The sequence below is a fragment of the Gigantopelta aegis genome, chromosome 10 (assembly GCF_016097555.1).
Source record: "Gigantopelta aegis isolate Gae_Host chromosome 10, Gae_host_genome, whole genome shotgun sequence".
Lineage (NCBI taxonomy): Eukaryota > Metazoa > Mollusca > Gastropoda > Neomphalida > Peltospiridae > Gigantopelta > Gigantopelta aegis.
This window is the reverse complement of record NC_054708.1, coordinates 71,633,729-71,648,521: the sequence shown is the minus strand read 5'-3', so window position 1 is coordinate 71,648,521 and position 14,793 is coordinate 71,633,729. Positions and strand designations below refer to the sequence as shown.

The 14,793-nt window shown below is 35.1% G+C and overlaps 1 protein-coding gene across 2 annotated transcripts in view; it reads right to left on the bottom strand.

Annotated features, from left to right (window-relative positions):
* LOC121383276 (galactocerebrosidase-like) overlaps nucleotides 1-14,547 on the bottom strand; it is a 37,676-nt gene extending 23,129 nt beyond the window's left edge. Inside the window, exons 1-9 of one of the 2 annotated variants that reach the window (XM_041513195.1) lie at nucleotides 13,961-14,547; nucleotides 9,760-9,828; nucleotides 9,341-9,404; nucleotides 7,750-7,838; nucleotides 7,149-7,316; nucleotides 6,264-6,302; nucleotides 3,254-3,381; nucleotides 950-1,067; nucleotides 356-393 (exon numbers count right to left, since the gene is read on the bottom strand). In XM_041513195.1, the coding sequence (XP_041369129.1) occupies nucleotides 356-393; nucleotides 950-1,067; nucleotides 3,254-3,381; nucleotides 6,264-6,302; nucleotides 7,149-7,316; nucleotides 7,750-7,838; nucleotides 9,341-9,404; nucleotides 9,760-9,828; nucleotides 13,961-14,089 (842 nt within the window). In that variant the 5' untranslated portion in view covers nucleotides 14,090-14,547. The remainder of the gene's footprint in view (nucleotides 1-355; nucleotides 394-949; nucleotides 1,068-3,253; nucleotides 3,382-6,263; nucleotides 6,303-7,148; nucleotides 7,317-7,749; nucleotides 7,839-9,340; nucleotides 9,405-9,759; nucleotides 9,829-13,960) is intronic. The other variant, XM_041513194.1, reaches the window with a different exon arrangement.
* Between the last annotated feature and the right edge of the window lie 246 nt (nucleotides 14,548-14,793).

Below are 14,793 nucleotides of genomic sequence, written 5' to 3'. Positions count from 1 at the left end.
GGGCTGGAGCTATGGCACAAAGCAGAACTTGTGCCCAGGATGGATGTGTTTGAACCTTCGGTGGACCTGGGCATATTAACAGAGTTTCTCTTCCTTTCCACAAACAGATATTCATATCACAATGACCCTTACATCTAATAATATAATGGTAATTGTAAGGCTGGGGATCACAATAAATGTGAGTGTTTTTTCGCTTTTACATTTTTTGTCAGTTATATTCTTTTAATTACTAAAATCTATTGTGTTAAGAGGTTAAGAATAAGATACTAAAAAGTGTGGAATGTCTTAGTCCGTTCATTGGCATCAGAAATCTCCATATAACATTGTTAGGTGAATAATTCAAATTAATTGCTACCTCGTCATAAATCCATTCACGTAGTTCTGATTCAGGATCTAAAAATAAAAAGTGTAAATGAAATTTGCTTACAATTAACAAGCTTACATGTAGCTTTAGATGACAGAAAAAGAGGCATTCTTTATGATTTTAACTGGTTTTAAGTATGAAGATAAAAGAGGAATGCTTTATGATTTTAACTGGTTTTAAGTATGAAGATACATAAGTAAACTGAATGTTGTGTAAGGAAGAATTGAGATATTAAGAGAGAGAAAAGTAATAAAGTACATTTTAATAAATAATAGAGACATATAACTGGTTTTAAGTATGAAGATACATAAGTAAACTGAATGTTGTGTAAGGAAGAATTGAGATATTAAGAGAGAGGAAAGTAATAAAGTACATTTTAATAAATAATAGAGACATATAACTGGTTTTAAGTATGAAGATACATAAGTAAACTGAATGTTGTGTAAGGAAGAATTGAGATATTAAGAGAGAGGAAAGTAATAAAGTACATTTTAATAAATAATAGAGACATATAACTGGTTTTAAGTATCAAGAGACACATCCAGTTAAGCCGAGTGTTGTGTGATCTTGCAGAGTTGGGCTCACCCTGGCCCAGCAACCAGCTCCAACATTGTCGTTGAACGTGCTATAATCTTCAGAAGACCACAACTGTTTTCCTGTTTTCATGGCACTCGCTATGGTTGTAGTTCCTGGGTAATGAACTCTGAAAAAAAAAACAGGAACTATATATTTAATGGGACATTCCTGAGTTAGCGGCAAGTTTTAAGATGTTATCGACTAACAGACTTTTTAACGATTGTAATTACATATCAAATATATTTTTCTGCATAAAATATTAGTGGCTGTATATTAAACATGTTTGTGATCGTTCTAATGGTTGTACTAGGTTATGTTTCATTTTATTTTCTGAAATATTTTTTTTCATACATACGAAATTATTTGAAGAAAAAATCCAGTTTGGGCTTCTTACAAATATTAAGACAACCAGAAACACATTGAATGTACAAACACTGATATTCTAAACAAGAAAATATATTTAATATGTAAATTTAATTGTAGAAATATTTTATTAGTCAGAAATATCTTACAATGCAGCAAACTCAGGAATGTCCTTTTAACAACACCTCAGTACATTTTAAACTACAGCTACTAGTATTTGGTGTTAATATCTCAGTACATTTTAAACTACAGCTATTTGGTGTTGATATCTCAGCACATCTTAAACTACTTTTATCAACTCGTGCTGATAAATTATGATGTCACAAGACTCGGGGAGTATTTAGCATCTCAGCACATTTTAACTACAGCTTTATGGTGTTTACACCTCAGCACATTTTAAACTACAGCTTTAGGGTGTTTATGACTCAGCACATTTTAAACTACAGCTAATTGGTGTCCAACATATGTTTATTTTTACACTTGGTCTCAAGACTTGTAAAACCTGCTGCAACTCCTACCAAATAAGCAACAAGAGGTCTTTAATAGGCCTATGCACCTTCCCATAGACAGAACAGTACATACCATGGCTTTTGATATTCCAGTCCATCGAGGGCAATCTATCCTACAATCTATCAGATGAGATATATCCTGCCCCACAAAACCAGTGTGTTTTGCTTAATGACACCACTTGAGCACACTGATTTCTTAATCATCAGCTAGTAGATATCAAACGTTTGATCATTCTTATAGTTTTTTTTTTAGAGGAGACTCTCTACATGTTCCCATTAGCAGCAAGAGATATTTAATATGAACTTCTGCAGACAGGAGAGCACATACCAATATCCGTGGTGTTCCATATACTAGTCATGTGGCAGTTGTCGGAATGAGAAAAACTAATCATAGAATGGGTCCACAGAGAGGGGTCGATCCTACGACCGTAAACCCTAAACAAATTGGTCTACTGATCCGAGTTAGACCCTCTCCCACCCCAATAAAAACAGATGAAAGGAATGTTTTCTTAATAATTTTTCAGTTGTTATAAATGCTCTAGAAATTAGAGAAGGCATCAGATGCCATCATATATGCCATATACTATTGTCCGCCCCACAGGAACACATTTTTTAATACTGTGAAATTTACTACAAGTTATTTATTTCTTAGCCGAATGTTTCTAAATTGCACACAAAAAGAGTACCCTATCTGATCCAACTATTTTTTGTATCTTTTAAATTCAAGAACCAAACCTCTGTGAAAAATGGGTAAATCTCCATGAAAGTCAAACTTGATCTCTAACAGTACATGATAAAGCTATATACAAAAAATTTCAGGTTAATATCTCAAGGCCTTCTGAATAAAAAGTCCGGAAAACTAATTTTCATATCCCCTACGTTCAAAGCCCATAACTCTGTCAAAAATGGGTAAATCACCATGAAAGTCAAAGTTGATCTGTAACTGTACATGATAAAGCTATATACAACATTTCAGTTCAATATCTTAAGGCATTCTAAAAAATCGAAAAAATCCAGAAAACTATATGTGGGACAGATGTATGAACAGACGGACGGAGATGAAACCTATAGTCCCATCCGGTTGGACCAGTAGGGGACTAATAAACATTTTTGTAGCAAGATGGGACAGGCTATAGGTGTTCATCTCTGGAAAAAACATGAACCTCATGATATAAAGTCTATGCCACATTAAAAATCACATTATAAGTGTTAAACAATTTGTTGTCGATGAACAGCATTCAAGTTTTCAAAAGCATTTGGTGTTTTTTTTAAATCAATTTATATTAAATAATTTTATTAATGGAAAAATATTAAGAAGAAAAACTGAATTTTTCAAAATGTGTCCAGGTAATATTTTAAGTTGGCATGGTTATAGAAAATAGGTTTTATAACGTTGGTCCAAGTCATGTTGTTATGAACTAATTCCGAATAAAACTGTTACCCAATAATATCCACAGCACTGGCTAATTGGGAATCTCGTAAAATATCATCAGATATTGCCCAGCCACTGTCTGAAGCAACGATTCGAACACTGGTTAGATTGTGAAAATCAAGCATCTTTCTCAACATCTGAAAAAGAGTTTTAAATATAAAAATAAACTTAGTTGCAAAGAAATGACATAATATATTTATGTTTTACATCCCCACAAACACATTTGTTTCGTGTGCTGACATACCCACAAACACACACTAAATAATCTAATTACAGAATGTATTTAAGTTTCATTGTGCTAGCATCCCCACAAACACACACTAAATAATCTAATTACAGAAGTTATATATGGTAAAACCGTATATTACACACTGTACTGCTTACAATTTATATATGGTATATTACAAACTGTACTGCTTACAAGTTATATATGGTATATTACACACTGTACTGCTTACAAGTATATATGGTATATTACACACTATACTGCTTACCAGTATATATGGTATATTGCACACTGTACTGCTTACCAGTATATATGATATATTACACACTATACTACTTACCAGTATATATGGTATATTACACTGTACTGCTTACCAGTATATATGGTATATTACACACTGTACTGCTTACCAGTATATATGGTATATTACACAACTGTACTGCTTACCAGTATATATGGTATATTACACACTATACTGCTTACCAGTATATATGGTATATTACACACTATACTGCTTACCAGTATATATGGTATATTACACACTGTACTGCTTACAAGTATATTTGGTATATTACACACTATACTGCTTACCAGTATATATGGTATATTGCACACTGTACTGCTTACCAGTATATATGGTATATTGCACACTGTACTGCTTACCAGTATATATAGCATATTGCACACTGTAAGCTTACCAGTTATATATGGCATATTGCACACTGTACTGCTTACCAGTTATATATGGTATATTGCACACTGTACTGCTTACCAGTATATATGATAAATTACACACTGTAATGCTTACCAGTATATATGGTATATTACACACTGTACTGCTTACCAGTATATATGGTATATTACACACTGCATTTCTTACCAGTATATACATGTACTGTATATTACACACTGTATTGCTTACCAGTATATATGACATACAGTGTTCGAAATAAGCAATTGTCCGTTTGTTCTGACAAGTGAAAATCTGCTCGGACAAGCAAAATGTACCTCAAAGGTTATCCAATGGACAAGTAAAAATGTTCAATGCAGTTTCATTTTGAGCAGTCAAAAATACGGTCCTTGTACTTGAATAAAACAAAACATTTATTTGGACAAGTGAAAATATTAGTAGATTTCTAGATGTACTTGTTCGGTGGACTAGTGAAAAATTCTGCTTATTTCTATCAGTGGTATATTACACTGTATTGGTCACCAGTATATATGGTATATTACACACTGTACTGCTTACCAGTATATATGGTATATTACACACTGTACTGCTTACCAGTATATATGGTATATTACACACTGTACTGCTTACCAGTATATATAGCATATTGCACACTATACTGCTTACCAGTATATATAGCATATTACACACTATACTGCTTACCAGTATATATGGTATATTACACACTGTACAGCTTACCAGTATATATGGTATATTACACACTGTATTGCTTACCAGTATATATGGCATATTACACACTGTACTGCTTACCAGTATATATGGTATATTACACACTGTACAGCTTACCAGTATATATGGCATATTACACACTGTACTGCTTACCAGTATATATGGCATATTACACTGTACTGCTTACCAGTATATATGGTATATTACACACTGTACTACTTACCAGTATATATGGTATATTACACACTGCATTTCTTACCAGTATATATGGTATATTACACACTGTACTGCTTACCAGTATATATGATATACAGTGTTCAAAATAAGCAATTGTCCGTTTGTTCTGACAAGTGAAAATCTGCTCGGACAAGCAAAATGTACCTCAATGGTTATCCAATGGACAAGTAAAAATGTTCAGTTCAGTTTCATTTTGAGCAGTCAAAAATACGGTCCTTGTACTTGAATAAAACAAAACATTTATTAATGAAAATATTAGTAGATTTCTAGATGTACTTGTTCGGTGGACTAGTGAAAAATTCTGCTTATTTCTATCAGTGGTATATTACACTGTATTGGTCACCAGTATATATGGTATATTACACACTGTACTGCTTACAAGTATATAATGGTATATTACACACTGTACTGCTTACCAGTATATATGGTATACTGCACACTGTACTGCTTACCAGTATATATGGTATATTGCACACTGTACTGCTTACCAGTATATATGGTATATTACACACTATACTACTTACCAGTATATATGGTATATTGCACACTGTACTGCTTACAAGTATATATGGTATATTACACACTGTACTGCTTACAAGTATATATGGTATATTGCACACTGTACTGCTTACCAGTATATATGGTATATTGCACACTGTACTGCTTACCAGTATATATGGTATATTACACACTGTACTACTTACCAGTATATATGGTATATTGCACACTGTACATCTTACCAGTATATATGGTATATCACACACTATACTACTTACCAGTATATATGGTATATTACACACTGTACTGCTTACCAGTATATATGGTATATTGCACACTGTACTGCTTACCAGTATATATGGTATATTACACACTGTACTACTTACCAGTATATATGGTATATTGCACACTGTACTGCTTACCAGTATATATGGTATATTACACACTGTACTACTTACCAGTATATATGGTATATTGCACACTGTACATCTTACCAGTATATATGGTATATCACACACTATACTACTTACCAGTATATATGGTATATTACACATTGTACTGCTTACCAGTATATATGGTATATTACACACTATACTACTTAACAGTATATATGGTATATTGCACATTATATTGCTTACCAGTATATATGGTATATTATATGGCCGTTCATTCCAAATCTGAAAAATAACAAACAAAAATTATAATTATATTTAATGAGAATTGTGACAACTACATTTTGTGTTACTAAAATACTAAATCAAAACATTAATAAATGCAGATACGTTTGTTTGCTTCAAAAAGGAACAGTTGAATTGAAATGTAACTATAATCAACTAAAATAACAGTGTAAATAAACTGATCAGGTTAAAAAAAAAAAAAATTATATAGGCATGAAGGGAACTGATTGAACTGCCTAGATAAAGCATGCACAGTTCTACCTTTAATCTCTCTGTACTGCATTACTGATTACTTCAGTAACAATGAAGGTAATGCTGCATACCTTGGATATTCTAACACTTTGTCTTCACCCATGTATTAAAAATGAGATTTAATCAATATAATATGATAGTTATTTGTTAAAAAAAAATATTTACATAGAAGCATTTAGTAAAAGTTGGTATGGGTTTAAAACTCGATAATCTATTTTTATATGAGGTTTAGCATTATTTAGTATGTAGTTATGATGCAAACACACTATAATGTTTTAACCAGTATTTGAGGGTTTCTTGACATCCAATAGCTGATGTTTAATAAATCAATGTGCTCTAGTGGTGTCATTAAACAAAACAAAGTTTTTTAAGTGGGTTTCTTTTTAGAGTTTATTGTGGATGACGTAAACTTCTGGCATAGCCTACATGTATACATGTCAAAACGTACCCACTTTTTGGCCCAAACGCACCCATACCAAAATGTACCCTTACTTTGGCACCCCCCCTATAAAGTTTAAAACTTTGCTTGCCAGACTAGACCCTACGTGTACCTGCAACATTAAAAGGTATTAGTTTAAATATCAGTTTACTTACTCCAACATAATCTATGGCAAGATTATGATACTGTTTAGCTCCAAGTATCCACTTGACGATGTATGAGGCTGCCATACTGACATTCTTGTAGGGGCTAATCGGGGACCCATCTCCAATCCAACCAGGCCAGGCCCACGGCAAACCATACAGCTTGATGTTAGGATTACGCTGAAATCAAAACTTGATCAATAACAAAAATATCACGATCTTTTACTCAAAGATATGGAGACAATAAAAGTATTTATTTTTATTAAAACTTGCTTTTGTTCTTAATTACTAGTACTATAAATTCGTAAAATCCCTATTTAGTAACACTACTGTGCAAAGAGTAAAGCTATCTTGCATATAACATAGAAACAAATTCTAATTCAGTGTTCAAACTGAAAGGAATTTTGTTTTAGCCAATTGTCACACATCGTCACATGTAGAGTATATCCTCAAACAATTTTCAAAAGTGGCTCATTTAAGGAAACTTCTATTAGCCAAATACTAAAAGTTGTAGCCACTGTATAAAAATCAGCAAATGGCTAATTTGGCAATGGGCAGGGTGAGCAGAGCCCCGTCTATAAGCTGTATGTATATAGCATTTGATATATCTTACCTTCTTGGCTTCTGTCATCACCCACCACTCATAACCTCTTTGGTAATTTTCATCCCATGGTTCATGCATGTGAGATGCCTCGGTGCCATCTGCAGTCACATAAAACATACTAAATACAAAACAACCAGCCATAGCCAGACCTTGCACAAAACATACTAACTACAAAACAAACAACCTTAGCCCAAGGGATAGGCTGGAGGTGTTCAACCCCCCCCCCCCGAAGTAAATGGTCCGCTGTCAGAATTAAAACATACAGGCTTATACATATGGAGTTTCTGGTGGTGCAAAAACAAAACAGAAAAAGGGTCCACTTGGTTCATATTCGAACACACACACACACACCAATCCAGATTACGATATGCCCCTGCTTAGCCAGACCTCGCATAAAACATACTAACTACAAAACAACCAACCTTAGTCAGACCTCGCATAAAACATACTAACTACAAAACAACCAACCTTAGTCAGACCTCGCATAAAACATACCAGCTACAAAACAACCAGCCTTAGCCAGACCTCGCATAAAACATACCAACTACAAAACAACCAGCCTTAGTCAGACCTCGCATAAAACATACCAGCTACAAAACAACCAACCTTAGTCAGACCTCGCATAAAACATACCAACTACAAAACAACCAGCCTTAGCCAGACCTCGCATAAAACATACCAACTACAAAACAACCAACCTTAGTCAGACCTCGCATAAAACATACCAGCTACAAAACAACCAGCCTTAGCCAGACCTCGCATAAAACATACCAACTACAAAACAACCAGCCTTAGCCAGACCTCGCATAAAACATACCAACTACAAAACAACCAACCTTAGCCAGACCTCGCATAAAACATACCAGCTACAAAACAACCAGCCTTAGCCAGACCTTGCCCTGAACAAATTGAGGGGATTGGTTAACTGCTCCAATAACTTTTGAGTTTGGGGAACCATTTGAGATGTGATCATACTGACACCAAATTCATGTTAAGGGGGGGGGGGGCTAAACATTATTGGCCTTGAGCAAGAGTGATAGCTCCCTTTAAACGGCAAGGTTTGCTTACGTTTTGTATAACTTTAACAAATAAGCTTGCTTAACTATGACAAATATTATTTCAAATGAATAAAACATTTTATACATTTAATTTAGAAGATATTTTCAACCAATGTCCTATATTTTCAAAAACATTTGTAACTTGTGTGGCTAAATCCTAGACACATAACGTTCTCAGGTCTATTATTTCATTTTATCCTGCAACCACTGTTTCTATGACAGACTATGATGACGGATAAAGCAAAGTGATATCCTGCTACTAGCAAGATATGATTTTGACATCACACATATAACTACATTACAAAATTGCTCATTTGACCTCCAGGTCATCCTACTGTGTGGCTGAAATAACAGAAATAAAAGCTTTTCCCTTTAATTTTTATGGTCTGCAGGATAAAGATAATAACTAGTTAATGACGTCGGATATCTGCTTTATCCTGTTCAGGCCAAATAAGAAATTCCCATTCTGACCTTCACAGGATAAAGCAGATATCCAATGTCATTAACTAGTTATTCTCTATCTAATGAAATTTTATACTAACCTGTACTTTGAGAATCGCCACCTATTTCCACCTTTAATATTTGTAGCGATGCTCCAAAATTAGGCTGAAATAATAAATTCAGTCCATGTACCTGTTATTTTAATTTTCTAGCCGTGGGCCACAATCAAATATTTTATATCACTTTAAGAGTTAATATTACTTTCAACTTGGCACTCTTGGGTCGCTATTATGCAATTTTAATATTGACCCTTTACTAGAATATTTTATTTGGTGAAAGAATAACATACAGTACATACATTTAATGACAATTTACATACATTTACAGCTACAAAAAATTCACAATATTCAATATGGTAAAATAAATGTTTAAATAACAAAAATTGGTAAAAACAAACTGAATAGTTTATTTGGTGAACATGTATCTTAAGAATTGATACAAATGTGGTTATTTAACAAACTTTAAACAAGTAGTCAAGAATTTCATCTCTCTGCTTCTTTGGATAGTTGACCAGCAGCTTGGAAGTGGCCTAAAGTAAAAACAAAATCACTGTGTTACAAACAGTACAGTACCAGGCCCTCAGGAATGACATCTGCCAGGGTTCATACACTTTCCAGGACTTTTAAGCACCATTTTGGTTCATTTTCCAGGACTTTTTTTTACATTTTCCACGGAGTCTGTAGACATTACTGGAAAGGAATTTTTGTTTAATGACACTCCAGAAAACTGTTTATTCAGTGGTTGTTATGTCTCAAATATAAACTACACTTACTATAGATATATCAGTGTTTATCACATGGAAGTTAAAGTTGTAAAAATACATAAATTAAAAAATATTGTAGTGTGCAGATTATTTTATACTGGAGGAGTGGACTGTGGGGCAACAATCTCTAGTGAGTGGATCACAACCTCCAATGGAGGGGCACAGTCCATATTTTTTCTTCATTTATATTGAGAACCAAAACACTTACATTTTTATCTATGCCACCCTCACCTCACCACCCTTGTTCCTACAGGCCTGTTTACAGCTACAAATTTTCTTCTGAAAATTCAACTTTGATAAACAATGTAAACCATTTTTTGGAGAATATAATTCATACAGCCGGTAAAGTAAAAACTGTTAATCTATTTTGGAGAATATAATTCATAGAGCCACACTGGGAGGATAGTAACTTAATTTACAAGTTAGCAGCATTATTAAGTTTATATCCCAAATAAAAAAATTGGAAATTAATAAACTTTAGCAAGTAACAAATGAAAATTTCAGGAGACATAAATTTGTTAATAATAGGGTATAATCTACCATGATACATTTTGGGGCTGGTTACCTGCCAGATTTCCTTAAAAGTATTTTCCCTATCTGACAACAAACTTTCCCCTAAATTCAAACCCTTCAATTGTCCACGGCAATCAGCAATGCTGTGGAGATTGTACAGGAGTTTTTAAATGTTCCTAATTGCAGAGGTAGCAAATTTGCCCTGAGAGCTTCCCAGCTAAGACCATTATGGTCTCCTAGATGCACTGTTTGACGGTATTGTTACACCACTAGTAATTAACCCAAAAAATACAGATCTGGTAACTTATGGGTTCCTGTGCTATGATACATTTATCAAGTTTACCGATCCTATTACTATAACCACTATAAAGTGCCTTCACAGTCACCCTGATACTTTGTTATTTATTCATTGTTCTCACTATATTAATACTTACTTGTATGTGTTTCTTATATTTGAATAACACACAAATGATCCAAATTTAGGTGTTTAGCTTAGAACTTGAAAATTGGATTTTCTGGAGAACAAAGAACAATGAATTCTCGACTTTTATGACATGTGGTAACCTCATGGTAACCTGAATGATACCTGCAGCTTTGTCCCCACCACCCTTCTCTGGCAGCATAGCTGAGTTTTGGCACCCCAAACTGGACCCCCACCCCCTCGACTGGTTTTTGTTCCTACTGAACCACACCCAGCACCTTCATGCATGGAGTAAGCACAGCAGATGAGGCTACCTGCAGCAGGGATGCCGCTGGCACTGGCTCCCCAAAACCTTCCTGGATGGGTCGTCAAAGCAAGCAAAAGGGACTACCTCAGGCACTGGAGCCACCGGCTTTCTCTCCAGAGAGAGTGGAGCTTCTTCCCAACCCCCAAACTACATCTAACAGTGCTTGAGCTCTCTTTAAAAGGGTTTTAGCAATGACACAGAGGCCAAGCTGGCAGAAGAGCCTCTGGCTTTTGCCCACCCCCATCCCCAACAGTGAATTCACCAGCTTTGTCACTCTGCCGTCAACAGTGGAACTGACACTGACGACACTGCAGCTCTCTTTGAAGGGGTGGTGATGTAGTAAGGACCTGTCCTGGTAGAGGAGCTGGATGTCTTTAGCTAAGGCACCCTAAACTGCCCCAAACATTACAGGAAACTTCCTGGATGGCATCGGTAACGGAGAAGGGGCTCCCCTCCTCTTGTTTCCTTTTCGTAGGTAATGTCAAAACCCCCCTCCCTTCAGGGTGTACGTACTTTACAGCATATTTATGGTGATTCTGTCTAATAACACATTTACACAGATTGCACATTTTTGGTACAAAAATACAAATTTGTTCCATATGGTGTGTAGACAGAATGTTAATGGACAAAATGTCAGCGGTCAACATGTCAGCAGTTAAAATGTCAACCATCTCGGTCAAAATGTCAACCTGTGTGTGTGTATGCTAGTGAGAGAAAGAGAGAGAGAGAGAGAGAGAGAGAGAGAGAGAGAGAGAGAGAGAGAGAGAGAGAGAGAGAGAGAGAGAGAGAGAGAGAGAGAGAGAGGAGGGGGGAATAGAGTTCCTTGTGCATTACAAAATTTGGAATAAAAAGATGTTTCACTGTTGGTTGTATGACTGATTAGCCATTTTGATAAAATAATCGAGTTACTGGTATTTAAAAACTAAATTCCATCACCCATGTTCTGTTGTTGAGAAAATAATATACACGTTTAGTGCTGTCAAATGTATGCAAACAATGTTTTGATTGGTCTAATGAAAGATTATATAATAGTAAGTTTTCTGGGTTTTTTTTTTTTACAAATTATGTATAATCTGAAAGTTGACATTTTGACCTGGGAACCACTTTGATAGTTGACATTTTGACTGTCAACATTTTTTTTCCACTGACATTTTGACCATTGACCATTGACAGTTAAGACTATTGACATTTTGTCCTACATCTGTTCCATACATGCTGAATTTTGATTGGTTAAAGTACCTGGCCCCCTTTCCTGTCCTGAACGGAGGAATCGGCTGTGGACGACACCTGCGCCCAGGACAGGTGTGCGCTACAACAGCTTGCTCTGAATGTGCACGTTAAACTCTGACCTGACCTGACCTAAAGGTGGCCATCTTGTTTCTAAATTCCTGAGCCAATTTTTCATGATCTGCAATTTTCCAGTCCAGATCATTATGTGTACAAAGTTTCATTGCATTTGTCTTAGTACATTCTGAGAAAATCAGTTTATATATTTAAAAAAAAAAATAATAAATAATAAAAATTCAAGATGGCTGCCATGACCTTTGACCTACAATTTTCTCCTTTATTTTGTTCACATCTTTAGTTGACGACCTACCAGCGCCCATCGAGCAGACAACAATCCTCAGTATGTCATTGCTTGACCAGTTATTTTGTTTAAAGGGACACACCCTAGTTACGTTTATTTGTTAACCATTACGGCGTTGTTTTTCGCTATTAAACCCCATTTTTCACAAATAAAATTGCACTTTACTTACATTTTATTATTTAGAATACACATTTCCATTCACCTGAAGTGCTTTTTGGTAATCCTGATGTTTGTAAAACCACGAAATGTATTTTTTGCATTTTTTCACAAGACGTGTTGTCGAGAAAAAAATGTTAAGCAAGCGAGGTCCAATCTATTTTTAGAGGGGATATTTCCATTTCAATGTCACAGACGTTGGTATATCACGTGACCGTTATCATTTTGGTTCGGTTTGTTTTCTCGTGCATGGTTCGCGCAATCAACATCCGATTTGTTGTTGTTCATTTGTGAGATTTTTCTTCACAGTTCGTGAACATTTTCAGTAACAATAAAGTTCAGACAAGTAAGTGTCTCAATACAAAATGTTACAAACCCTTAAAACCAATAATTTTGCTAAGTCTTACGATATCTGGAGAGGGGATACAACCAGGACAGAACAGTTGGAACATGTCCAGGAGAGGTGAAACGAACGCACCCCAAGTCTGTAAAATTTGTCGTGACGTAGGCATTGTTGTGCTTCGAGCGACATCTACCGATGACATCAGAATACGAACTTTCAAAATTATTTCAAGCAATTGGGACATGGGGATTCCCATGGTATTTATCGATATAAAACCTGCTTTTTCACTCCATTTGATAAAAACGTGATCTAAGTGTGTTACAGGTTTGTAGATTAACCAAATTATAATTTATTTTCGCTGGATGGAACTAGGGTGTGCGGCTTTAAATTGCAGACAAAAAAAAACAATTGTTCTTTCCAAAACAGATTTCCTTTTTTAAAATTAAGCTAAACAAAAACAAAAAAACTTTTTAAAAAAACAATGATAAAACAATAATACTAATGAGGGGTATTTTACGGTCATCCGGTCACGCCAGCTACTTGACTTGTTTGGCCTACTCAGTAACTCACCCCTCCCCCACTCAGTCCACCAATTCCATCAAACCGACGTTCTAGACCAACAGAATCATCAATCGGGTATGTAATAGTCCGACCAGATACAACTGCTATAAAAGCGATCAGCGACAATGTTAACATCATTTTAGTTTAATATAAAATACCATGTCAGTTATATTGTCTAGCAAAGATAGGATCAAGAAACCGAGCGCTGTTGATCAACCGGCTTGTTGTTGTTTTTCGGTTTGTTGTTGCGCCTAACGTTAAGTGAATGCGATTGGAGATAATGCGATGAAAACCAGTCAACTTGTTCGCCAGCGTTCTTCTTCCTGATCATTTGAACAGCCGTTTTTCGCTAAACGTTTGCAAACTATTTTGACTGGTTTTCGCAGTTGTCATTTGGTTTAACGTGTAGCGTAAAAAAGTACCCACAGTTTAGCAAGCGTTAGCGGCAAACGGCTGGATGAACATATCCTCATTGTATGTTGTTGTCACGTGTTTGTTATTGTCATGTGATGACCTAATTGTATGTGGTTTCTTCCTACCAAATCAATTTTCATTACCAATCATGTTAACTGTTTCTAATTCGTGAACATTGTCGTAGACTCACAATATAAATACTGTTTCTAAGCACACATTTTGTTTTATATTTGCTTTATAATAGTGTAAAAGTGTGCCCCACCCCCACCTCCACACTTTTTGGCACCTTCCTACGCTACTGAAGCACATTAATTGCCCGTCATATATTGGCAAGGCATTCAATTTTTAAAAAATGATTTTTATATGTGTATAATGTTTCTTTGACAATGGCATAACACAATCAATCATTTCATTGTTTCCATATAATA